We start from the raw sequence: 27,026 nt of genomic DNA on the forward strand, positions 1-27,026 counted from the left end.
CTTGATTTGTTCATTTTAGCCACTCTGACTGGCGTGAGGTGGTATCTCAGTGTGGTTTTGATTTGTGTTTCCCTGATGATGAGTGATGTTGAGCATCGTTTTATGTGTCTGTCGGCCATCTGGATGTCGTCTTTGGAGAAGTGTCTGTTCATGTCTTCTGCCCATTTCTTCACTGGATTATTTGTTTTGTGAGTGTGAAGTTTGGTGAGTTCCTTGTACATTTTTGATATTAGCCCTTTATCTGATATGTCATTTGCAACTATCTTTTCCCATTCTGTCGGTTGCCTATTAGTTTTCTTGATTGTTTCCTTTGCCTTGCAGAAGCTTTTTATCTTGATGAAGTCCCAAGGGTTCAGTTTTGCTTTAATTTCCCTTGCCTTTGAGGATGTGTCGAGTAGGAGATTGCTGCGGTGGAGTCTAGGAGGTTTTTCCCTACTTTCTCCACGAGGGTTTTGATGATTTCCTGTCTAACATTCAGGTCCTTCAGCCATTTTTAGTTTATTTTTGTGTATGGTGTAAGAGAGTGGTCAATGCCTCAGCCATATTGCATTTCTTTCAGTTAGCTGAGTGTACCCTGCCCATGCTAATTTCAGGGCCTTTTGAATGCCTTCCCCCTATTTTTTCTTTCACTTAGCTCACTTTTTTTTTTTTTTTTTTTTTTTTGGTCTCAGCTTAAATATCACTTCCTCCACGTGGTCTTCTGTGAACTCCCCAAAACACAGGAGCCCACTGGTTCCCACAGCCTTCTGCCTAACTTGCTGGTAACATCTATTTACTTTTAATTACATACTTAGTGTTGTTTTCCACTAGATGGTGGGCAAGCATAACCCTTTCTGCCTTGCTCAGTGTGGTGTCCCCAGCATTTAGTTTAGTATCTGGCACATCGTAGCCACTTAATAAATATTCCTTGCTCTCCCTTACCCTAGTGAATTCTCTCAGTCTCTTCTGACACTGTCCACTTCTGTCTCTACCACAGCTCACCTAGCTGAGGCAACCATCTGTGTCTTGGCTCTTTGAATGGGTATCTAACAGGTCTCCCCACTCTGGATCTGTCTCTACGGTGCAGCCAGATTGATTTTTCTAAGACACAAATCTGATTATGTCACTTTACTGTCTGAAGCCCAAAAATGGTTTCCCATGCTTTCTGAACGAAGTCTAAAACCTTAGAAGGCTTATAAAAAACATTTTGTAATTTAAATTTTATCTCTTAAAAGTGCTTATGTTTGAGTCAGAACGATTCCCTTTCAGGCATGTAATTACAAGTGCTCTTTCAACCTTGGATCATTGCCAATGGCATTCCCTTCAACCTACTGAAACACTACTCCCCCCACCTCCACTTTCACCCAGGTATCTTCCACACATTTGGAGATCATCACAGACGTCTGTGTCCCTTGGAAACCTCCTCACACTCCCAAGTCTGGTTTAGAGGTCCCTTCAATAGTACCTTGTCCTCTACTTTCCTTCCTGCCTGCCCTCCTCCGCCTCCCAACACACATAGCATTTGTAGCATTAATCACACAGAAAGCTGAGAGAAAGGGTTCTCTGGCTTCTTTTCCATTGTATTTCCGGTACTCACCACTGCCTGTCACATAAGAGCAGCTCAAAAAATACTTACTGAACGAATTCAAATGCTATAACAGTAAAGCAGTTTGTCCTAATTCCAAATGAAAACTATGAAAACTGGCATCAAATCTGCTCATTAAATCTTATCATGAATTCCAAATCCTATACCCTTCAATTTACTTAGCATGGACCCCATATTCATCCCAACCAGCACCCTTAATTCTCTTACTATCTGATATTGCACCCACCTCTCTAATCCCCAAACTATGACTTAATTTAGCAGTCTAATTTCTACCCTTAGGGTCCTGGGCTGCTGATCTCAGGGCCTCTATAAAGTGATAGAACCTTTCTAATTGGGCCCGTTAAAATGTTATGGTTTTAACCCTATTGGGCTCTCAGCAGGACTTCCATGGTGCTTCTCCTTATTTCTAGCCTATTCTCTCCTAGCATATGTGTAAAACACTTACCGCTTAATCAAGTCACCAGATAGACTAGGCCTGCTCACTCTCAACAAATGATCCTGCTCCTCTGCCACAACTTAATGAATCCTCTTAGTTTGCTCTAGACTTTCTTTCCTTTCTCTTTGTCCCTTTTCCTTCCCCTCAACCTGAAGCCTTTATCTGTGCTCTTGGCCCTACTTCTCTAGCTTGCTTTTGGGCTTTGCCACATCAAGTTTGGCACTGCCACATCTTACATGGTAACTCTACGGAAGGTCCCATTATGCCTTTTCATGGTGTTGCCGCAGCTGGAGTCACATTCACTCCACTGCTACTTAATGATGACACACTAGGATGGCAGATAATGGCTCTTCTGTATTTGATGAGCCTTATTATCAAGGGAACCTAAAGTGTCACCACTTAAGTGATCACGCTGCCATCCCTCTGCCCACTCCAGCTCATCCAGCAGATCACGTGCTATAACTGAGCACGGGGCGGTCATAGTCTTCTGCTCTGCTCTCCCACCAACTCTCACGTGTCATACATAATCCCCAGTAAATGTATCTTGTCTTGGTGATTTGATTCTAGAGCTTAAAACCTTGTGGTTTTTGTTGTTGTTCAACATGACCTTAAAGATAAGCCAACAACAGTCAGCCATTACAATGCCGGAGACGGTAGACTCTTGGGTCACACACATATCCTCTCGTGCTGCTGTAACCTCCAAGCCTTCAAGTGCTTTCAATCAGCATCTTTTCTAAGGTACAGAAATCAATAAATATCAAAATACATAAAACAGAAAAAAAGATTTGTGAATACAAATGGATTCCTAGTTGATAACTGCCTGGTAAGATGCAGGGTGAGAGGGGGAACACTGTCAATTCCAACACTACCATGGATCACTCAAAATAAACATTATCATAAAGCACTTTAGATTTCTGAAGTGTAGCTGGAATTTTCAGAAGGCGGCAAGGACCACAGCAGTGTTCCTCAGATGCACACATCCACTTCCTTCTCCCCCACTGCCAGAAACACACTTAGCAAAAGCTTTGCATTAGTTTTAAGACAAGGACAGAAGAAACTGGAACAATGTATGTAAACAAAAGGTATAAGGGGAAGCAAACCCTTTATATTTAACTCTCCCTTAAAGCAACTGTTACGTTATGCTTTGATCTTTTCCACTAGGCTCACTTATATATATTACTGTCAACACCTTTGGAAAAAAAGTGTAAGAATTAAACATTTTAAGGACCTTTCACAAACCAAATGACAGTAGGTTTTTATTAACATATCTTACAATGTTGATTATTTCTAGTTTTGTAATCTCTGCTTAATTATAAAGATTGGTTTAGCCTCTACAGTAATGTACTGTATTTAAATGATCATTCATACAAGATATCACACCAGTACATTTTTTTTGAGTAATATACACACATCACTCTAGCTTGGACCTGTTATTTTTAAAAGTGGGTTTATAAATGGGACTTATAAAAGTTATGGGGAAAAAAATTAAAGTTCTAGTTTAGCAGCATGCATGTATGTAATTCAAGTACAATTTTCAACCAAGTGCTTTTTAAAAATTTACTGGTGACTAATTCACCAATATCAAAATAAACACTATCAAATACCCAAATTTTAATGTTAAGGCTAATATTTTCACTTCACATCCATATGCACAACCATAAAACATTCCATTTTAAATATGTAGTAATCAAAGTCTGAATACATTATACCATGTATATATAGCATCAGAGTTTCAAACCGCAGAATTATTCAAGTTCATGAATCCTGTAACAGTATTTACTAGAGATTTAAATTAGCATTTTGCTCTTCAACCACACTTACAAATGGTCTGGTATTCATAATGACTGAGGCAAAAAATAACAGGCTGAACTTATGATACAGTATTTAAAAAAGTAGCAATGCGTTGGAAAGGACAACTATTTAATTAAACAGAATCAGTCTCATCTTTCAGAAAGTTATCTTAATAGTTTGGAAATGTATATAAAAATAGCAAGCTATTTCCATGTATTTTATTGTAGAGCTATAGGTCATTTTTTGACGCTTTGAACACATTTCAATAAGTACTGTTCTGCTCTATTTTAATGCAATGCCATCATTTAATGTCCATTTTCACATTCTGTAATGTCATGTTATGCGTTAATTTTTAGAACATAGATCTGACTTTATTTTTGTATTTCATCATTAGATGTTTTTTAGTTTATTTTTACATGTAAAAATGTAATTTTATATAACAAGCCATGGAAGTCCAAAGTACCAGGAATTGCTTGATAGCACTATATATTAAATAATCATCAAATTACTAAATCATTTGGAAGAAAAATGTTGTTAGCAATATATAACATGCTTTTCTGTAATCTTCCTTCTCTATTTATAGAGTAGGTTTTAGCTCAATCATTCCCATTCTTACTGATTAAAAAACCCCAACAAACATAAATTGCTTTTTGCAGCAGCTTCTAAGAAGAATGCAGATGCAGGGCTCATTCATGAGGGTCATCACCACTGAGCCCCCTTTTTCCTTTTGGGAAACCAAGCAGAAATAACAGTGATTATGCTGCACAAATACAATATAGATGAACCTCTCGAGCTGATAGGGAAGTTCCAAACCTAAGCTTCATTTGTGAGTAAATCTGAACATTTCCAATCATTTAAATGAAAACTTGGTTGGTAACAAAAGGTGAGCACGCACAAAATCAAAATCTGCCATGTGTATGCTCTTAAAACTTTTGATTTTATACCAAAATCTATTTGTTAACACCTCAAGTAATTCATCCAACTGAAATGGCAAATTTTGATTTTCAATGGCTCCCCCCGAACCACACACATGTCCTCCAAAATGTATTGTATTATATTAACAGCAGCTACCTACTTATTTTACAACTATTTCAATTATTTACCTGGGGAGAATATTTATGAAATTCCTGAGAATGAATTAAGTTTTCAGCAAAGCCTTAAACTTTTAACAGATTCGTCACAATAAGAAAAAATTTTAAAGTCCTACTATTAGACCAACTTTACTATACAGTATTTCACATAAATCATGTTTTACATTTTTTTCTAATTACATACAGCAAAAATCTCAAATCAACACAAGAATGGCAGAGAGAAAAGATGCATTGTGTTTAGCAGATGCAAATTAAAACACACAGATATAAAGAAGCAGTAAAACTTTAAATAAATCACATCCACCCTAAGTATCAATGAATAGCTGATATGCATTGCTGGGAGAATCATTTTTCAATGATTTTGTCAACAAGTTGTGCTTATTATTAATTGTGGACTTTTAAAAAAAAGGACCACTAAAGAATGATTTAACTTGTTGTTATGTTCTCCAGATACTTAAAAAAAAAAATTATTACACCATTAATGTCATTACCAAGCACCTAATTTTGGAAAGGCTTCATAATATATGTTTTCTTTTTCTCCCTCAGCAAAAGCGTTAATCCCCCAATTTAAGGTAAAGCTTAGATAAATTCTTAATGAAAATGATATAATGCAATGCTGAGGTGGTGCATCACAGCCCATTGTAATGTGGACCCCATCTTTTATTGATGTGATCAAAAGTATGAGAAATCCACTGCTGCTCAAGAACTTTGTATCTTTCTTTACAAATGTAGAGAGGCTTGCCTCGCCTAGAATAAAAAGGAAAAAAGATGGTATTAAAAGTAATACATTGAAGAGTTCACACAATTATTAAATATAGATTCTTTATGGTAAAAATCTCATATAGTAATCTGGTTTTTTTCCTGTTTCCTTAGCATAAGGATGTGTAAGGTATCTCAAAAACTAGAAATAACTCTAAAGTAATGACTGTCAGAATTTCTTAATATAAACAAGAATTGTTATTACGATTACAAAGCCAGGAATGGTACACTGTTCTTGCTGATCAAAGCTCGATAAAACATTTAAATATACCCATGCACATCTAACCTAAGATCCCGATCTTCTTCTCCGTGAGCATCCAAATACACAGAACCCCAGAGGCAGAAGCGGTGGCCTCGAATAATGATAATCACCGACGCGTTGATCAAAAGGAAAATCCCTGTTCCAGCACCACAGTTCTGAGAATGCTAAAAAATTAAAAATATATCAATGATCTTCATAATCAAATGGACCTTATAAGAAAACAAAGAATGCCTTAATCTTCTAAATAATACCAAAATATATCTTAAATTTTTTTTTAAAAAAGTTTATTCATTCATTTTGAGAGTGAGAGAGAGAGAAAGAGAGAGCGTTTGAGCGAGCACACACACAGGGGAGGGGAAGAGACAGAGGGAGAGAGAATTTCAAGCAGGTTCTGCACTGTCAGCACAGGTGCCTGAGGCAGTGCTCGATCTCACGAATGGTGAGATCATGACCTGAACTGAAGTCAGACCCTTAATCTACCAAGCCACCAGGTACCACTTCTTAAATTTTTAATAAGATTTTAAGTTAAACTTATACTTTCATTCTTAAAACTTGATTAATAACACATTAGGAGGAATTTGGGAAAGGATTATATAGGAAAGCAATTAAGAGCCAACTTAAATCTAATTCGGAGGCTAGCATCAACAACAGCACGTATGACTGCTCTTTCACAGTCCAGCATTTAAAAGCAGGCACCATTAAAGGGCAACTGGAGGAGGGAGAGGAACTGGTATTGTACATAAGAAAAGTATTACTTAACTAAAGCCTCAGGCACTTGATTTTTTTCAACCCTTCTATCAGATTAAAAAGAACAAACAAAAAATGATATCCTTGCATATTGTGTATTTAATTCAAAGAGTAGTTAAATATGAAGCGTTGGCTTCACCACCTATACCACATTTCCATGTGACAGTAATTTTAGTTTTCATAAATGTTATATTGTTTACTATTACTTACCAACACACATTCACAGTAACTTTGCTGCTTGCAGCACAGTCCTTTCAGGCACACAAAAGTACCACAAACAAGGCAAACAGCAGGGTCTTTAGGAACCTTGGTGCAGACACTACAGGTTTTTCTGTGGTAGTACTGAAAAATGGTGTTATAATTCTCAGGCAACTGGAGTAGGTGTGGTAATTTCCATCTTGACTCTTGGATAAGCAAGGCCTAAGAAATTATCCAGAAAAGCTCATTAATCCTATGTATTTAAGTTACCAACAACAAAAAAATTTTTTTTCAAAATACTGTACTTATTTTTTAAAGACTTGTTTTGTTTTTACTTAAATTTTAATTGTTTTTCAAGTTTTGGCTTAAATTCTAATTAGTTAACATATAGGGTAATACTTTCAAGATTTTACTTAAATCCTAATTAATTAACATATAGTAATAATACTGGCTTCAGGAGTAGAATTTAGTGATTCATCACTAAATAAAACCCAGTGCTCATCAGAAGTGCCCTCCTTAATCCCCATTACCCATTTAGCCATCACCCACCCACCTGTCTCCATCAAGACTGTTTGTTCTCTAGAGTTAAGAGTCTCTCATAGTTTGCTTCCCTCTCTCTGTCTTCTTTTTCTCCTTCCCCTATGTTCATCTGTTTTGTTTCTCAATTTCCACATAGGACTGAAATCATATGGTATTTGTCTTTCTCTGACTTAAAGGCTTTTTTAAAAAAATCTGTAAGCATGTGGTTTATTTTCTTTATTAAAACTCTTCTCATTTTCACTTTACAAATGACTAAAACAGTACTTCAACAAAAACCAATCTCTACTCAATCTCATGTAGTTTCCAATTACAATATGATGTCAGTTTTTAGATTATACACATTGAAACTTATTATTACAAGAAAAATAGTCAACGTAACTAAGAATGCATGGAAAATATATCTAGATGTACTTGCTTTTAAATATGCTTAATGCAACATTTTAAACAGCTAAATATTTTTAAAAACCAAGTTTTGATTTTTCACAGGTAAATAATTTATTGGCTTTTTTTAAGGTAAGGGCATTGTTATAACTCATTATTTCTACATCAATACTGTATAATCTAGAATCTCCTTAGAAGGTGTAAAGTCTACTCACACCACAAGCTGTTAAGGCCTTTTATATTCATAAGTGCTGGGGCTACAACTGTTCTCAAATTTTTCTGCTCTAAGTATGAAAAAAAACCACCAAATTAAATTTCCCTATAGAGTATACTTTATTCATTATTTGCAGTTGTACAAAAATTCTGGTAATAGCACTAATTTTTTTCCAAGATGCCTCTCCATTAACACTTGAAATAGATAAAATGTAGTATGAATCTATTATCTCAAGAAACTGTATAGAAGGCAGCAATTCATATGGTGACCATTTCACATTACCTACAGCCATAATCCATCTAAATCAATGAAGTACTTAAGTAGCCAGTTTGGCACTTACCAAAAAGTTCCTGGATAAATGGCCACGGAGGCAAGGCTATGGACAACATATGGGCTTACAATATGCTATCTGCCTGTGTTCAGTGCCCAAACCCAGACTGCAAAGATTGCATATTGTGTAATGGATGGATTATATTGCACTTTTCCATCAGCAGAAGGAATAGTAATTTGTCCTCACTGAACCTCATACTTTTCTAGATTAGGATGTAAATTACCCAGGCGCTCACCTAGGTCTTGAAGAATTCTCTTCATAAACAGAGATGTAAGGTAATAGGTAGATGTCTATGGAATTAAATGATCCCACTATATATTCAAACATCTGAAAAAATTGCTGACCTTTAAATGATGATCTTACTTTGCAGATAAAGTTTTAGATGGTACCAGCTGGAAGAAAATAACTACCAAATGAGGTATATGCTCCTACAGAATGAGGTATACAGCCTAAACCAATAACTGGTATATATATATATGGGTGATCATTTTCTCACAGTTGAAATGCACCAATTTGGAAACCAGGGAGTGCAAAGTGGTTTTGGCATCTCTCATAATTACACCTAAGAATTCAGTTTTTTATTACTGTTTCCCTGCTATTCTGAATTCTGTGATTTTAGGGCCATCCTAAGGAAGCTGCGTACTATCCTACATCAGAGGATATAATAATAGTTCTACCAAATTAGAAACTAAATGTCACCTGGCCATTTTAGGTTCTTCACATCACTAGGAGAATTGGCTTACAGCATTATCTGGAGGGACTGACCTTGAGTATCAGGAGGAACTGAAATATTGCTATACAATTAGCAGCAGTATGGTTTGAATTTAAGAGATCCTCCCCCCCCACCCCACCCCCACTGCCTACCATGTCCCAAAACAGTCTGTTGGAATCAAACTGTCTGCCTACAATCAAAGAATCTTAGCTGATACAAAAAATTAGAAGTAGTGATTCAGATTATCTTTCAAGGGTAATTTTTCTAGACTATTCAGCTCCAATCACTGTTTATCTTGTTCAAATTTAAAATTCCAGGTAAAGAAAATCTGGTTGATCTGGGTCAGGATATGAGGATTGGAGATAGAACAGAATGGAACTGAGACACGTAAGTGCAGGGATGCAGGTCAGATATGAGTACATTCAAATAACTGGTAAAAATTCTGCATTAAGTAGAAATAAGTAAATAACTACGATTCTGGCTCTAAAACAACTCATTATCACTCAATTTTCCAAAAAAGATTAATTATTTTTAAATGACTTTTTTTTTAAACCAGGTGGCCCTAGATGATAAATTCTTATTTTCCATCGATATCCATACCAATAATCATATACCCAACATGTCAGCTTGCTATTATACTATAAAATGAGTGATTTTTTTTCTCTATTGCTTGACTTGTGACTCCTATGAAGACACAAAATTTAAGTACACTATCAGCTTCTCCTGTCCTGGTTCTACAAATATGCCTATCTGTTACCACTAGTCACTCCTTATAGGTTTTCAGACATTAATATGTAACTTCAGATTCTAGCTATCATCTGTAAATAAAGAAATTACTACATAGGAAAAAGCTTTTTATACATAATATGCCAGGTTCAGTAATGTCTTGAAATTCTCTTTCCTTTAAAAAAAAAAAGTACGAGTTATTATCTCCTTGAGGATTTCAACAAAAAACAAAAATGAACAAAAGCAGAGATTATTTTTATTAAATTAAATTTATTAAATGCTTAACTTTCCTTTTTATTCACAGTGTTTTAAAAATTAAGCCAAGTCTGACACTTTCCTCTAAAATACTAATTTTTTGTCCATTGATGTTAAAATTAAAATTCTCATTTCCTCTCCAACATAGCCCTTCTTTCATCAGTTCTATTTCTACCAATGATATCATCCCACAAGTTAACTGTTCCACAACTATTTATTAGGTGACTAGTCATTATCAGGTACTTTCTAGGAACTAGGGATTCAAGGATAAATAAGGACCAATTTTTGCTTTTGGAGCCCTTATTCAGACATTAAACAAACATAAGTGATAAATATGGCAAGTGGTAGCAACCATGGCAAAAGTACTGTCATACAGCACAACACAGGGAGAGGATTAGAAATGAAGAGGCAGATGGGTACCAGACAAAGCTTACACAAGAGGTATGCTTATCTTAGCAAAGCCTTAGTGGGTGATTAATTCAACATGAGAAGGGTAGGAAAATTGCTTTAGATAAAAGCAACAGCAATAAGCAATAACACAGATGTTTAAAAATATATAGCACACTTAAGAAACATTCTTCTGTGGTCTGAGCAAGGTGGTAGCAGGGAAGTGATATACAATGAGGTTAGAAAGGCAAGCAAGATGGTGAAAATTCTTGAATATCATGCAAAGACTTCCCATCTTCTTCTGTCACCAATGGGGCACTACCATCAATGGTGTTTTCAGCAGGATCAGGTTTCTATCAGAACTGTTTACTAGTTACTATTCTTCCAATGATTTGAGTTCAAAGATCTTAAAGTTAAGTACATCCAATCATCAAGCCATATATATTTTTCCTCAAATGTCTCTTGCATTGGTTACATTCTAATTCCTACTATTCCAGAGTTTCTACTATCTAATTTCTACCATCACACCAGATTTTCTTCATCACCTAAACAATCCCTGACTTCCCTCTCTCCTTCAATTTACCTACTAAGAAAAGCCTCCCAAATTGCCTCCCTAAAACACTAATTCCAGTTCTCAAAACTATAGCTCCACCTATAGAAGAAAATCTGAGTACCAAACCATGGCATTCAGAGCCACCTCCCACTGCCCCTACTCTATCTTGCCAATTAACTCATCTCCAACACAATTTTTCTTTTACCAGCCAAGCTGGCAGCAGAGACAAATTGTAAAGTTAAAACATAGCGTTTTATGTCTGCTAGTCCAGATCTTTGATTTTTATGTGACAGTTCTCTTTCCAATAAACTTACAAGTTCCTCGTCTATTTTAAGTACATAATGTAAGGCATTCAATGAAAAACTTGATGACCTAAAACAAACTAAAAGTGACATATTAATAACCTAGCTTTGTTAACTGAAATATTTCTGCTTTTACACTCATAAACATTATATAAGTAAAACCATTTTTTCCATATTAGTTTAATAAATGCTGCCAAAAACAGATGACCTGAAATTTTTAATTATTCTCTTACCTATTAGCATATCACCACTCTGACAAGTAGGTAGTAATACTGTTTTTACATACCTTTCCTTGTTCTGCATGTCTTTCAGTAAATGAATTTATCTCCAAACACCACTGAGATATAATATCAAATGCTGGAACTGGCCAATCCAGACAGGAGGCACTGATGAATGGATGTTCTGTTTGGTAAAATGCTGGTAGAAGTCCCAGGCAGCTGGAAAGAACTGAAAATTCTTCTTCTTCCTTTTAGACATGAAACAGAAAATTCTCAAAACATTTCATCAACAACATTTCTCATTAAAGATATTTTAGTGTCATTCTCATCGACTGCTTTTGGATAGTAAGAAAATTTTCTTAACTATATAACTTTAAAGTGAAGGAAGTGGGAGGAGCAAAGAAGAGAGAATAGGTTTCTAGCTTTTATATTCAAATATCCGCAGTATTTCTCTTTGAAATTCAAATCTTAAACTGCCATACCATTTGTGTTTTCTATATATCTATTTATATTCTATTATATTTCTGATGAATAGTCTATAGAAACTCACTACTCTATGAGAGCAAATGTTTCTGAGGCAAAGGGAAGGTGGCTTTTGGTTAAAAACACATAGGCTGTCAGTGTAGATGAAGAACAACAGTAAAAACATGGAGTTCACAAGAGACAGTGCAAAATTTGCCTGGATCCTGAATGAGTGTAAGATAAGGTCAGTTCTTATTTAGTTCTTTTATTTATTAAAAATATTTTTAAATTTTTTTTTTATCTTTGAGAGAGAGACTAAGGTTGAGTGAAGGCTGGGCGGCGAGAGAGGGGACTTACTCCTGGCCCCAAGAAACCACTAATCCTGCTTTCTGTCATTAGAGTTTTGGCTTTTTAAAATTTCTCATATAAATAGACTCAAACTGGGGCACCTGGGTGGCTCAGTCAGTTGAATGTCCAACTGCGGCTCAGGTCATGATCTCACAGTCCTTAGATTTGAGCCCCGCATCGGGCTCTATGCTGACAGCTCAGAGCCTGGAGCCTGCTTCAGATTCTGTATCTCCCTCTCTCTCTGTCCCTGCCCCACTCATTCTCTCAAAATAAAATAAAGACATTAAAAAAAAAAAAGGCTCAAACTGTGTGTGTGTGTATATCCACATATATATATATATATACACACACATATATGTGTCTGTGTGTGTGTGTGTACAGATAAAATCTTTTGTGTCTGGCCTCTTTCACTTAGCAAAATATTTTGAGATTCATTCATGTATCAGCAGTCCATTTCTTTTTACTGATGAGTAGTATTCCACTGTATGAATATACCACATTTTGTTGATGTATTCACAAGCTGATGAATTCTGGGTTGTTTCCAGTTTTTGACTACACAAATCAAGCTGTTATAAACATTTATGTAAAAGTCTTTATGTGAATATATGTTCTCATTTCTTTTGGTAGATACTCAGGATAGTAATAGAAATGCTTGGTTGTCCAAACATAGTACATACTCAGCATACACAGTATTGCCAAATTGTTTTTCAAATTTGACTATAACATTTTGCACTCCCACCAGCAATAAGTGAGAAATCCAGGTACTCCAAATCCTTACCAACACTTGTAATATTAATGTGTACTCTTCTCATCAAAAGTGATGGTGAAACCTTTTTATGTACTTGTAGGTCTTTTATATACATATTAAAAATTTTTTTAATGTTTATTTTTGAGAGAGAGGGAAGAAGGAAGAGAGGGGGGAGACAAAGAACTTGAAGCAGGTTCCAGGCTCTGTGCTGTCAGCAGAGTTCAAGTTCAAGCAGGGCTTGAACTCACGAACTGGAGATCATGACCTGAGCCGATGTCAGATGTCAACTGAACCACCAAGGTGCTCCTCTTTCATGTACATATTATTCCTATTCAGCCTATTCAGATTTTATGCCCACTTTTTGGTTTTTGTTTTCTGAATTATTGACTTATAAGAGTTCTTAATATATTCTGGATACAAGTCCTTCCTCCATATATATTTTTAATTGAGATGTAATTTGTATTCCATAAAATTCACCATCTTACCATGCAGTTTAGTATATTCCCAGTAGTCACAAAATTGTACAACCATCACAAATTCCAAAATATTTTCATTACCCTATTGTAAGTGGAATTATTTTTCATATTTCATTTTCAGATTGCTCACTGCCATTGCCAAGAAATTAGTATTTTGGAGGGGGAAGGGTACATAGATCATGTATCCTGTAACCTTGCTGAACTCACTGATTTGCTACAATAGTTTTTTGGAGATTCCTTACAATTTTCCACATTCAAGATTATCTAATTTGCAAACACATTATTTTGCTTCTTCCTTTCCAATCTAGATGCTTTTATTTCTTTTTCTTGCCTAACTGCTCTTTCCAGAACCTCTAATTCAATGCTTATAAGAAATGATGAGGGCAGACATCCTTGTCTTGTTCCTGATCTTTGGGAGACAGTTTCCTTTCTTTCATTATTAATTATGATGTTAGCTATATATTTTTCATACATACCTTTTATTAGGCTGAGAAAATTGCTTTCTGTTTCTTGTTTTTCTAGTGTTTTTACCATGAATAGGTATTGAACAAAAAAGTTTTTTAATGACTGAGATGATAATATGTTTTTTAAGAATCTACTTTATTGATATGGTGAATTAAATGATTTTTGTTGTTGAACCCCATTTGGCCATGATGTATTATCCTTTTCTACCACTAATATTTTGTTAAAGCTTTTGCTTTTATGTTCATGAAAGATGTGGGTTTGTAGTTTTCTCATGATGCTTGGTTTGGGTGTCAGGGTATAATTGGCCCAATAAAATAAATTTGGACTGTTCCTTCTTCCTCTATTTTCTGAAAGAGTTTATATGTACAGATACAATTTCTTCCTTAAATGTTTCATAAGATTCACCATGATGTTATTTGTGTTGGTATACAGTTGTTGACTTCTATTTTTTGGAAGGATAATAATAGCTAAACCAACTTTCTTATTTGACACAGACCTAGTTAAGATTTTTCTATTTCTTCTTGAGTCAGTTTTAGTAATTTTTATTTTTCAAGGAATTTGTCCACTTTACGTTATCAAATTGACTGCCAAATGCTATTTATAATATTCTCTTATGGTTCTGTAGGGATGTCTCCTCTTTCATTCCTGATATTGGTAATTTGTACTTTCTTTTTTTTTCTTATCTGGTGAGAAGTCTGGTTTCTGGTTAAAATTCTACAGGTGATTTTTCAGACCTAATTATAGGCAGTTTATAAAGGTTTTACTTCGTAGGCTTCCTGGGTGAAAACTGCTCTCCCTAATCAGACCCAGTACACAGCCAAAATGTACTACAGTCTCAAGGAATTTATTATAGTCAAGGTCTCAGCCCCCCACCCCCATCCTGTCACATTCCCCGTATTTACATTCCCAGTCCCCAGTCCCGGTACCTTTATTCCTAGGCTTCTTTATCTGAGGCCTTGGGAAGGGGGATCTTCTACTCTTCTCCCTGCCCCCCCCCCCAGCCCCTTGTCTATCTCAGAGCTTTGTGTCTGGGGCTCCCTGAACAGATCCCTGTATCTGTGCTGACCCACCTGACCCTCCACTTGTGTACCATTTCATTCCATAAGGGTAAATGGAATAGAGGAACTGGCACTTTTTCTGGTCTTAGCCTCTTGCTTCACAGTAAGTGACTGAAGACCTAATTCTCTCACTTTTGGCTTGTTGCTTCAATCAGCTACTCCGACACCTAGCAGCTCAGCTGTCTCTCTCCCAGCTCAGCTGAACTCCTAACACTTAGGTTTATCCAATTTACTGATCTTTGCAAAAAAACAGACTTTGGACTCACTAAATTTGTTTCTTCATTACTACTTCATTGATATCTGCTGATTTTTGTAACTTCCTTTCTTTTAACTATTCAGGCCTAATATGCCCTATTTCTAGCTTCATAAAGTAGAAATTTAGACAAATGACTTGAGAACTTTCTTCTTTTTTTCATATTTATTTATTTATCTTGGGGGGAGCAGAGAGAAGAGAGAGCGGATCTCAAGCAGGCTTGGCACTATCAGCACAGAGCCCTGTGCAGGGCTTGACCTCATGACCGTGAGATCATGATCTGAGCAGAAATCAAGACTTGAACATTTAACTGACTGAGCTACCTAGGCGCCCCTACAACTTTCTTCTTTTTAAATACATGCGTTTGAAGCTGTATCTCTCCAAGAACTACTTTAGTGGCATCCCTCTTTTTCGTTATGCTGTTTATATTTTCACTGTTTAAGTATTTTCTAATTTCCTTGGGATTTCTAATCTAAGTTATTTAAAAGTATGTTGGTTAATTCCCACACATTTGGGGATTTCCATATTTTTTGTTATTGATTTCTAATTTAATTCCTGTGTGGCAGAAAATATGTTGTATGATCTTAATTCTTCTGAATTTATTGACACTTGCATTATGGCTTGGCATATGGTATATTCCGGTGAATATTCCATGTACACTTGTAAAAAATATGCATTCTATTATTGTTTGGGGAAGTATTCTATAGATGTCAATTACACCAAGTTGATTGATAGCATTATTCGGATCTCATTTTTACTATTTGATTATCTACTTGTTATTGACTAGTAAGAAAGAAGTGTTTAGTTGTAATTGTGGATTTGTTGTTTCTTCTCTCAATTCTGCCAATTTCTGCATATGTACTCTGGGTTTTGTTGTTTTGTACATACATATTTATAATTGTTATATTTTCCTGCTGTACTGAGAGAAGACAATTATTTCTAATGTCAGACACAAAAATAACTTGAGAAAAAGGGAACAACCAATGGTAGAAAAATAGCAACATTTTTCATCTTTGTGACACGAAATCCAAAAATTTACAAAGATTTACATAAATGCATTTCTTTTCTCCTGGGATTCACGGGCTACTTCAGGATAACTTGGCTGTATTTCATGAAGCAGATATTGAATACAGATGCAGGTCACTAAAATGAAAGAAGCCCTAGCTGAGGAAAAATTTATGAAAGAAGAAAAAAATTAAAGTTTCTCATTCGACTTAAAGAAAACAGAGTGGCAGATTATTCTAAAGAAAGGTCATGAGATACTTTTTTCAGGATCAGACAGTAAATTATCTTTTTAATTGTTTTCATTTTTGAAGTATTTTCAAAAGAAGCATTATGGAACAAGTAAATTGTAGTAAAAGAAATAAAATGGCTCCTAAATATGGTACAGGCTCAACCTTAGGAGAAATGCTAATTAAAACTACATTGAGATATATTTTACCTAGACAAAAGATCTAGAGGCAAAAATCAAATTGACAACACATTAAGTAGATACAAATACAGTATAGGGAAACTCATACATCACTGTTACCATAACTGGTACAACTTCATTGAAGGGAAGTTTGGTAATAACCATCAAAACTACAAATGTATATAAGGGCTGACATAGCAAACCACTCCTAAGAATTTATCCTACAAATACAATAAAAAGCATGCAAAATAACTTGCATATTCTATTATTCATTGTTGTGTCTTTTATAAAGAAAAAGACTAAAAATAACCCAAATATTTATTAATGGAAGACTGAATAAATACATCCTGGTACTTCATACAATGAAATATTCTGAATCTCTAGAACAAAATGAGGAAGACCTTCTTCATATATTGAATATGAAATGATCTCTAAAGATCCTGAATAGCCAAAGTCCATCTTGAAAAAGAAAAGCAAAGCTGGAGGCATCACAATTCTGAACTTTTAAGTTGTATTACAAAGCTGTAGTCATCAAAACAGTATGGTACTGGCACAAAAACAGACACAGAAATCAATGGAACAGAAAACCCAGAAATAAACCCATAACTATATGGCCAATTAATCTCCAACAAGCAAGAAAGAATATCCAATGTGTAAAATTCTCTTCAACAAATGATACTGGGAAGACTGAACAGTAACATACAGAAGAATGAAACTGGATCACTTTTTTTCATCACACACAAAAATAAATTCAAAATGGATGAAAGATCTAAATGTGTGACAGGAAACCATCAGAATCCTACAGAAGAACACAGGGAGCAACCTCTTAGGCATTAAGTGTAGCAACTTCTAACTAGACATGTCTCCAGAGGCAAGGGAAACAAAAGCAAACATGAACTACTGGGACTTCAACAAGATAAAAAAGCTTCTGCACAGAGAAGGAAATAATCAACAAAACTAAAAGGTAATCTATGGAATAGGAGAAGATATTTGCAAACAACATTATCTGATAAAGGGTTAGAATTCAAAATCTGTAAAGAACTTACCAAATTCAACAGCCAAAAAACAAATAATCCAGTGAAGAAATGGGCAGACGACGTGAATAGATACTTTTCCAAAGAAGGCATAGAGATGGCTAACAGATGCATGACAAGATGCTCAACATCACTCATCATCAGGGAAATACAAATCAAAACCACAATGAGATACTACCTCACTCCTGTCAGAATGGCTAAAACTAACAACACAGGAAACAACAGATGCTGACAAGGATGTGGAGAAAGGGCAGCCCTCTTACACTGTTGGTGGGAATGCAAACTGGTGCAGCCGCTCTGGAAAACAGTATGGAGGTTCTTCAGAAAGTTAAAAATAGAACTAACCTATGGCCCAGCAATTGCACTACTAAACATTTACCCAAAAGAATACAAAAATACTGATTCAAAGGGGCAATGCACCCCCCAATGTTTAGAGCAGAATTATCAATAGCCAAATTATAAAAGCAGATCAAGTGTCCATTGATAGATGAATGGATAAAGAAGACGTGGTATATATGTACAACGAAATATTACTCAGCCATAAAAAAGGATAAAATCTTGCCATTTGCAATGACCTCTATGAAGCTAGAGGCAAACCAAGAAACAGTCTCTCAACCATAGAGAGCTATACAGTTGAGATAACGAACTGATGGTTACCAGAGGGGAAGTGGGTGGGAGATGGGTCAAATAGGTGATGGGGATTAAGGAGTGCACTTGCAGTGATGAACACTAGGTGTTGTAGGATAGCGCTAAATCACTATACTGTACACCCAAAACTAATATTACATTGTATGTTAACTAACTGGAATTTAAATAAAAACTTGAAAAACATGAATATATTACCTATTCAAAAACATATTTTTTCTTTTCTATAAACTTAATTATTGCAGTAATATAATATTTAAAAGTTAGAAAGTATGACAAGATACCATTAAAAAAAAAAACTTCCCACTATCTCTGTTCCCTTTCTATACAAATCTCAAACTCACAATCCCAACTCCTAGGTAAGAACTGTCCATAATTTTTTTTAATGTATTTTTCCAGAGAGAGACAGAGACAGAGACAAAGAGAGAGAAACACTATTTCCCCCTACTGCATTTACTATAAGCATACCTTGCCTTTGTTTACTTAAAACATTTTTGAGATTTTTCTATATTAATACTAGAAAACTTTCTATTCTTTTCTGAAGAGTATTCCAATGTATGAATAAACCACAATTTATTTAACTAGTTTCCCACTGATGGATACTTGAGAGGTTTTCAATTTTTGCTATTTCTGTATGTCTATTCAGCTATCAATAAGTTGATCATCCTATTACTGTACTACAAGAGACATCTATAGGTGAAGTATTCACAATTGTACTGAGGTTCAGAGAGAGCACAATATGCAACATTATAGCAGTTTTTACAGACTCAAAACTAGAAGAAAACTGTACACCTCAAAAAAAAGTTTTGTTTAGCAAGCAGTGGTACAGATCAGATGGTAATACTTCTGATTTGGCAATGTAGACTGACTGTGTTCAAATCCTGGCTGCCTTAAATCCTCTCTGTGAGTCCCGAGAGGGCTATTCAGCTCTCTGTGCCTGCTGACTTGCCTGCTAAGTGAGGATGGTAACAGCCACCTCAGAGTTGTGGTGAAACTTAAATGAATTTAAATGCAAAGCACTTGACAGCACTTAGCATACAGTCAATATACAATAAATGCTAGCTATCTTTACAATTATTTATGGCAAAACTATTTTTTGACAGAAGAAAGAAAAAAGAATTAAAGGAGATATATTAGAGCACTGATTTTCAAATGTGGGATGGTGGTGGTAATCATGGTCCCCTAGAAGAGTCTGATAACCATTTTCTTCTAAGAAAAATACACATATACAAACATTTTACAGGTAATGCTATGATATTCAAAAATTGCCTGAAGTCCCTCTATAAGAATTCCAGAGTTAGAGAATAAATAAGAGAAGTTGCATTTAAGTAGGAGAAAATATAGGAGAACCATATAGGTTACTACTACAACTAGTCCTCTTGTGGTAGAACTAGTGTTAGAGTAAGACATTTAACCAAATAAAGAAGTCTAAAGATCACTGCAGAAGAGCAGAATGTTGTGTTGGAATATGTACTAGGTGCCATTCTTGATGATTCTCATGCTTACCAAATGTTAAAAATTTTTTAAAAATATATTGTTAAACTCAAAAGTCGACTGGCTATTACAAATAATTATAAAATTTATTAACAAGGTGGCTAAATGTAGACAATTAACGTTCAAAAATTCCAACTGGATTTCTATATTTTAGCAACATATTAGAAAATATTATTTTAAATGATTCCATTTATAACAACAACAACAAAAACAACAACAAACAAAAGGAAATGCACAGGAAATTTTAAAAGAATTTTCTTAGGATAGGGTACAAAAAAAGATGCTGCTTATTACTTCCACTGCTCAAAATACTAACTAGACATGTATTAAGACCATAATAGAAAAATAAAAATTTGAAGGAAAGAGACAATATTGTCATTATTTTCAGATATGATAATTACATGAAATACCTATAAGAATCAACAGGCAAACTATTAGAATTAATAAGAGAATTCAGCAAGTGACCATTCACAAGAACATACCAAAATCAATAGTATTATTCTATACCAGCAAGAAGTAATCTAAGTATCATAGAAATAACACATCATTTAGATAGAAACTAAAACCATAAAGCCTCTAGGATTATGAAGAATGCTCCAGACTTTAAGATGACAATTTTAGGGGTGCCTGAGTAGCTCAGCAGGTTGAGCATCTGACTTCAGCTCAGGTCATGATCTTGCAGTTCATGAGTTCAAGCCCCACGTCAGGCTCACTGCTTTCAGCACCAAGCCTGCTTCAGATCCTCTGTCCCCCCTCTCTCTGCCCTTTCCCAGCTTGTGCTCTTTTGCCTCTCTCTCTTTCAGAAACAAAATAAACATTAAAAGAGATGACAATTTAAAATTTCTATGAAAAGTATTAAAAGAAGACCTGAATGAATAGGTATATAAACTATGTTCAATGTCTTAAAACTGCATGTTCAAAGCAATTTTCATCTAACATCTTGTAGGCTATGGGAAGAAAATTTACAAATTCATTATGAAAGTTATTTATGAGAATAAATATGTCACTAACCAGAAAAATTACTCTAAATGAAAGTGACACAAAGAAAATAATGTGAAATCTACAAAAGTGAGATAACACAGATGACAGAAATTTAAACAAGAAGAGAACAAACTTCTATCTAAAGGTGTGATCTAACTTTTCTCACTTTAGTTGAATATATCCATTTCCAACCAACCCCTCAACTTAAATATATGCAAAGTGCTTTCATTAAGTTCCCAGAGACTTGTTCCATACTTCCTCCTTCTATTAACTGTACCAGAAAGGTTCAAGTCTCTGAGGCCCAAAACCCAAGTACAGTGTGACTATTTTTTCTCCCTTGACTCCCACACGTTCAACTGGCTGTCAAATCCTGACTATTCCATCTCTGTATTCTTTAATTGCTCCCTATCTTCTTCTATTTCTTCTACGTCCTTCCTCAACTAGCTTTTCTGTTCCCAGTCCCTCCATTCCCCACACCCTCAAATCTGCCTTATATTAGAATGAAATTTTATCCTGAAATAAAATTTGAATCATGTCACATTTTTGTCCCAAATCTTTCAATGGTCCAAATTTCTTTGTGTGAAATTCAAGACCCACAACAACTTCCCCTTAATCCATTTTTAACACTAAGCAACATCAGTCCTTTTCATGCATCCTATTGATGCATGTGAAGAAAGAAAAATTATGAAGTCACATATTTTTAAAATTAATCATCTGCATGCTTGAAGATGCTCATACAGTGGTCACCCCTTATCACAGTTTGCTTTCTGTGGTTTCAGTTACTGGTGGTCAACTGTGGTTCAAAAACAGAGGCCCCATTTTCTGATACGTGGTAAGAAGGACAATAGTAACTTAACACTACGTCACAATGCCTACATCGTTCACCTCACTTCATCTCATCATGTTGCCATTTTGTCATCTCACATCACCATAAGGAGGGTGAGTATAGTTAAGATATTTTAAGAGAGACAGCATTCACATAACTTTTATTATAGTAACTGTTATAATTGTTTCATTATTAGTTATTGTTAATCTTTTACTAAATTATATATTGAATTTATAAATTAAACTTTATCATAGGTGTTTATTTTTTAAAAACCCATTTTATGTGTGTGTGTGTGTGTGTGTGTGTGTGTGTGTGTATATATATATATATATATATATATATGTATATACTTATTCCCCATTCTGTCACTTTCTTGCCTACTCACATCAACCACAGTTTTATGAAATAGATTAAACCAATGATGATAATTCAAATATACAAATTCTTAACTGGCTACAAACTGAACATTTTCCTGTCCTAAAGTTATATAAATGCCATCATGTCTTCAGACAACCAGCTTTCTGATCAACATAACTTTTTTAAATTAATTTTTACATTAATTTATTTTCAAAAGACAGAGATAGAGCACAAGTGGGGGAGAGACAGAGAGAGAAAGAGACACAGAATCTAAAGCAGGCTCCAAGCTCCAAGCTGTCAGCACAGAGCTCGACGTGGGGCTCGAACTCACAAACTGTGAGATCATGACCTGAGTCAAAGTCGGACACTTAACTGACTAAGCCACCCAGGTGCCCTTCAACATAATTTTTAAAAGGATAGAAAAGCAGATGATGAACAGTGATTAATATATCAATATGGTAAAAATAACGCTACATATATCAATATGAATACTATGATCCTATTCAAGTATTGGGCATTTATTATCACTTATTTCATCCAAAAGTGCTCAAATACCAAATATTAGTAATATCATAAAATGAGTGGATGCTAGCAGATACAAAAAATAACATTAATAGTAAATGTTCTAAATATTTATTCCTTTTGAGTTAGACTAACATATACTTGCAAGACAGTCCTGCATATAAATACTATCCCAAATTATACCTGGCAGCTAGGTAAATCTTCCCCAAAAAGGTGGTGCTGAAGAAGGCTGGTGATTCTGAGGAAAGGTAAGCAGAAGTCCTGTAAGTATTTTTCCATGGATTCAGGAGACCAAGCAACAGGGCTAACCTAAAGTAAAAAGAGATAATCTAAACAGTTCATTCTATAATAGATACAGGTTCAAAATTACATTCATAATGGCAACAAAATCTAAATTTTTAACAAATAATCATACATCTGGAGCATACCATTGCACATTCCTGAGTTCCTTCTTCATGGTATAACTTTCCTTTAGATAGTTCACTTATCACAAAGCTCAGTAATACTTCATAAGACTTTTCTGCATCACATGCATTCTGGAAGAAATGAAAAATTAGTTCCATCAGTCACTGATAATTACAAAAAAATTACATTGGAAAGAACATTTCTTAATAAGTAGAGGTATAATTATGACTACATTATTTTTCACACATGTAGATTTCAACTCCTCAAAATCTGTGTATAACAGCGCACCTCTGGATTTACAAGGAAACTGGCTGGGTATGTGGCTAAAACTATTCCAGTACTTCTTTAAAAGACAGACGTAAATTACATAATGAATGAGTAAACAAATGTATGTAAATCATGTATTTTGACTCAGTAATTTCTACTCCTGGAAATTCTTCCTAGGAAAATAATCTAAAAGAATAAAAATAATGAAACCCTCAAGATATGCACTCTAACACTACAATACTGAAAAACTAGAAATGACCAACAAAAGTGAAGCAGTTACTTAAAATTATTTCGTATCAACTCAACAGAACATTTTATAAGCAGTGAATATGACATGACAAGCTGTATGAAAAATGTTTATAATATATGAAAAAGCCAAAAGAAGCATATATACACACTTATTATAATGTAAAGTCATACATGCATGAAATAACATGGACCACAAACTTTTTCTCTTACAATTTCCCTCAAATTCCCTGAATGAGATTTGTTTAAAAATTTTAATGTAAAAATAAAATAGGGCTTTTTTAAAAAGCTTATTTCTTTATTTTGAGAGACAGTACAAGCAGGGCAGGGGCAAAGGGAGAGAGAGAGAGAATCCCAAGCAGGCTCCGCTCAGTGCAGAGCCCCATGTGGGGCTCGATCCCACAACTATGACATCGTGACCTGAGATGAAATCAAGAGTTAGATGCTCAATCATTCAGGTTGAGCCATCCAGGTACCACAGGACAATATGTTTAGTAAAGAATGTCCAGATACATTAAATAACAGCTTACAAATCAATTAAGCTTAATGATGCTGTATTTTTTATAAGAAAGGAAAAATAATGGCTATTTATAAATTCAAATTTGTAAAGTTTTTATACAAATGTTTCTCTTTTTATATTCACTGAGATATTAGAAGTTGTTACAAATTAAAGTATAAAATGGGCTACAGCAATAACTTTGCTGTGATGTTATTTATACTACTCATTAACTTACTTTTTACATAGTAAAATGTAAGATTTGAGTAAACTCTATGGGATATATATGTTTATTCTGACCATCTGATAATCACTAATAGTCTGAACTACAAAGTTTGTTATTTGATGATACTTAGTCTTCTCCTGTGTTATTGTGCTCTCTTCACCTGGCCAGTAAATTCCAAAATGTCAGGAACTATGCTTTGTATTCTATATGTATCCATTTGCAGAACAAAAATTTGAGCAATAAATACCTGCTGCCTAATTAATAGAATCTATTTTGATACCGTTGGAAGTTTAGACCTTGGAGCCTGCCTAGATGTACCTCTTTTGATAATCAATTCTTTGTATTATCTTTAAATACTCCTCTGCTTTTTCATATCATTCAGCCATGTAGTATTATCATGTCCTGATTCTAAACTACAAAAATAGTTCTGATTCTACAACTGCTCTCTTTAAATCATGTGACCCACCCCACCCTTGCCTAATTAATCAAGAGGATGATCACCTGCCAAATATGATGACCTATAGGTTACATATAATTCACAAGGATCAATATCTCATTAAATATCAAAACAGCAACACATTATATTTAAATGGGCAATGGGTATTAAGAAGGGCACTTGTGATGAGCACTGGGTATTATATATAAGTGATGAATCACTAAATTCTACTCCAGTATTACCCTATATGCTAAATAACCAGAATTTAAGTAAAAACTTGGAAAAGTTTTTAATTTAATCAGAGTAGTTTTTAAACAGTGTTCACTTCAACTCAAAATGCAGAACACTCAAGAGGAAATATTACCATGGTTTTGTTGTTTATTAATCAATGTGATATATTAAAGTTTCTGGAAATATATAATTCAGGCTAAAATCTTCCTAAATTCAATATATTCCTGAGTAAAAGATATGTAGAATATATAACAACAGCAAAGTATTTCAACTCAATACTTTCTAACTTATGGAAAAAATAGCCTCCAATAATAAGAAATGATGTTCAGATCATTCAAGTGAGTAACTTGGTGATAATCAGCTCTTAAGACCTTATCAAATATATGTTAAGAACTTTTTTATACATGGCAGGTACTATATCAGATCATAAAGTTAAATATAAGGTACTATTTACTCTTCTGTATTGAGAATTCTTCTGATCAGAAGATTATTAGATAAGAAAATAGCTTTAACTCATACATAAGTCTTAGAAAAGCATATTTTTATATAGGTAATATGTGAATTTATAAATAGACTTGTAAAGCTTAAAAAGAGGATTTCTGAGACCATGGATGAAAGGTCTTGAAACAGATCAAAAGAATCCAACGGGAGAGGTGGCAAAGGTATGTACGTAAGTAAAGAGAAAGATCAGGAGTTGAGAAATCCAACGGTTGTGTGATGGGCAGATATTTTGTTTAAATTATAGTAGTTCTTCAAATTTTGGGGGTGACAGACCCTTTGGATATATGTTGGATGCTACTGTCTCCTCCGCAGCAAAACAAGACAACACAACACAAAAGGACCTCAGATTATGAAATCCTGTTATAGAGAGTCTTTTAACAGAAATTCTACTAACCAAAAGAACACAATTTATATGAACTGTAATAATGATTTTTCCAACACAACTAAACCTCATTATCAAACTGACTCTAATATCCCCTTAAAATATATACACAGTACCTACATTTTTATTGCCCTAGGCCAGATTAAAGCTGGGAAAATCTGATTTCATTGGAATTATCAATACTTGAGGATAAGAAAATAGAATGGATACGTGAGACTCAGTGAAGAAAGGAAATAAGTAAAGGGGGGTTGTGAGAGAAGGAAGAAGGAAAGGAAGAAGGAAATAAAGAGGAATGAATGATGCAGAATAGTTAGAAATCACAATGATGTATCTCAGTACTTGTAAATATTGTTGTTGCTATTATTTACAATCCACTGTGTACCTAAATGTTTGGATCTACCACAGAAAAAGCTAGTTACATATGACAAACTAATCAACAGAATACTGTATTTTTTTGTTTTCATTCGCTAAAAGCAATTTATATGGCTATAAACTTCTAAATTTATGTTCTGATAAGAATATGCCTTACATTAACGTTTCATTAACTATTTTTTAATGTTTATTTATTTTTTTTCATTAACTATTTTTAAATAGCTAAAAATTATTAAATTGTGAAAGAAAATTGATGGAACAGTTACCTAAGTTAGTTCCACCATAGATTTACAATTGCCTGATCTTCTGTAATTAGGTCTCATTTTAGCAATCAGATGAGTAGATTTAGACCCAAATTATATCAGAAAATGTCTTAAATGTGTACTGCTTCATGATTAGACAGCTTATTAAGAAAATATATTTAAACAATGACAAAGCATAGTAACCTAATATACCTGATTTGAATACTAACAATCCAAATATCAGATTACAGTGAAGAGACATTGAAAGAATATTTAGAAAAAAGAAAGATAACTGCAGAAGGCAAATTACCCAAGAGTGAACTAGGAACAAGGAAGAAAAATCACTAAAGGAAAAGATAAATCCATTTTGAGAATTTAGAATAACAGACTTTTAGAAATAAAGGAGCTCTTATAAATTATATGTTCCAAGTCTCTCAATTACCTTTGAGAAAGCTAAGGTCTGGGAAGTTTTATGTCTTGACCAAAAAAGTAGTAACTCTTTTTAGTGGCAGGAGCTCAGCCTTGTATCAGGATCAGTGGCCAACCAATATCCCTAATTAAGACATTATGAGCTTGGTGATGATACTATATTAAACTGTGTTACATATAATCATGGTTTGGGAGTAAACTAGGGATAAAAGTAAAGATTATATT

At 34.5% G+C, this 27,026-nt stretch overlaps 1 protein-coding gene across 6 annotated transcripts in view; it reads right to left on the reverse strand.

The window, feature by feature from the left end:
* Positions 1-3,246: 3,246 nt before the first annotated feature.
* Positions 3,247-27,026, reverse strand: part of UBR3 (ubiquitin protein ligase E3 component n-recognin 3) — a 225,109-nt gene continuing 201,329 nt past the window's right edge. For all 6 annotated transcript variants that reach the window (XM_029934409.1, XM_029934405.1, XM_029934408.1 and 3 more), the window contains 6 exons: positions 22,997-23,104; positions 22,752-22,877; positions 11,557-11,736; positions 6,882-7,091; positions 5,949-6,088; positions 3,247-5,650 (listed from right to left, as the gene is read on the reverse strand). In XM_029934409.1, the coding sequence (XP_029790269.1) occupies positions 5,533-5,650; positions 5,949-6,088; positions 6,882-7,091; positions 11,557-11,736; positions 22,752-22,877; positions 22,997-23,104 (882 nt within the window). In that variant the 3' untranslated portion in view covers positions 3,247-5,532. The remainder of the gene's footprint in view (positions 5,651-5,948; positions 6,089-6,881; positions 7,092-11,556; positions 11,737-22,751; positions 22,878-22,996; positions 23,105-27,026) is intronic.

This window comes from Suricata suricatta, chromosome 3 (assembly GCF_006229205.1).
Source record: "Suricata suricatta isolate VVHF042 chromosome 3, meerkat_22Aug2017_6uvM2_HiC, whole genome shotgun sequence".
Lineage (NCBI taxonomy): Eukaryota > Metazoa > Chordata > Mammalia > Carnivora > Herpestidae > Suricata > Suricata suricatta.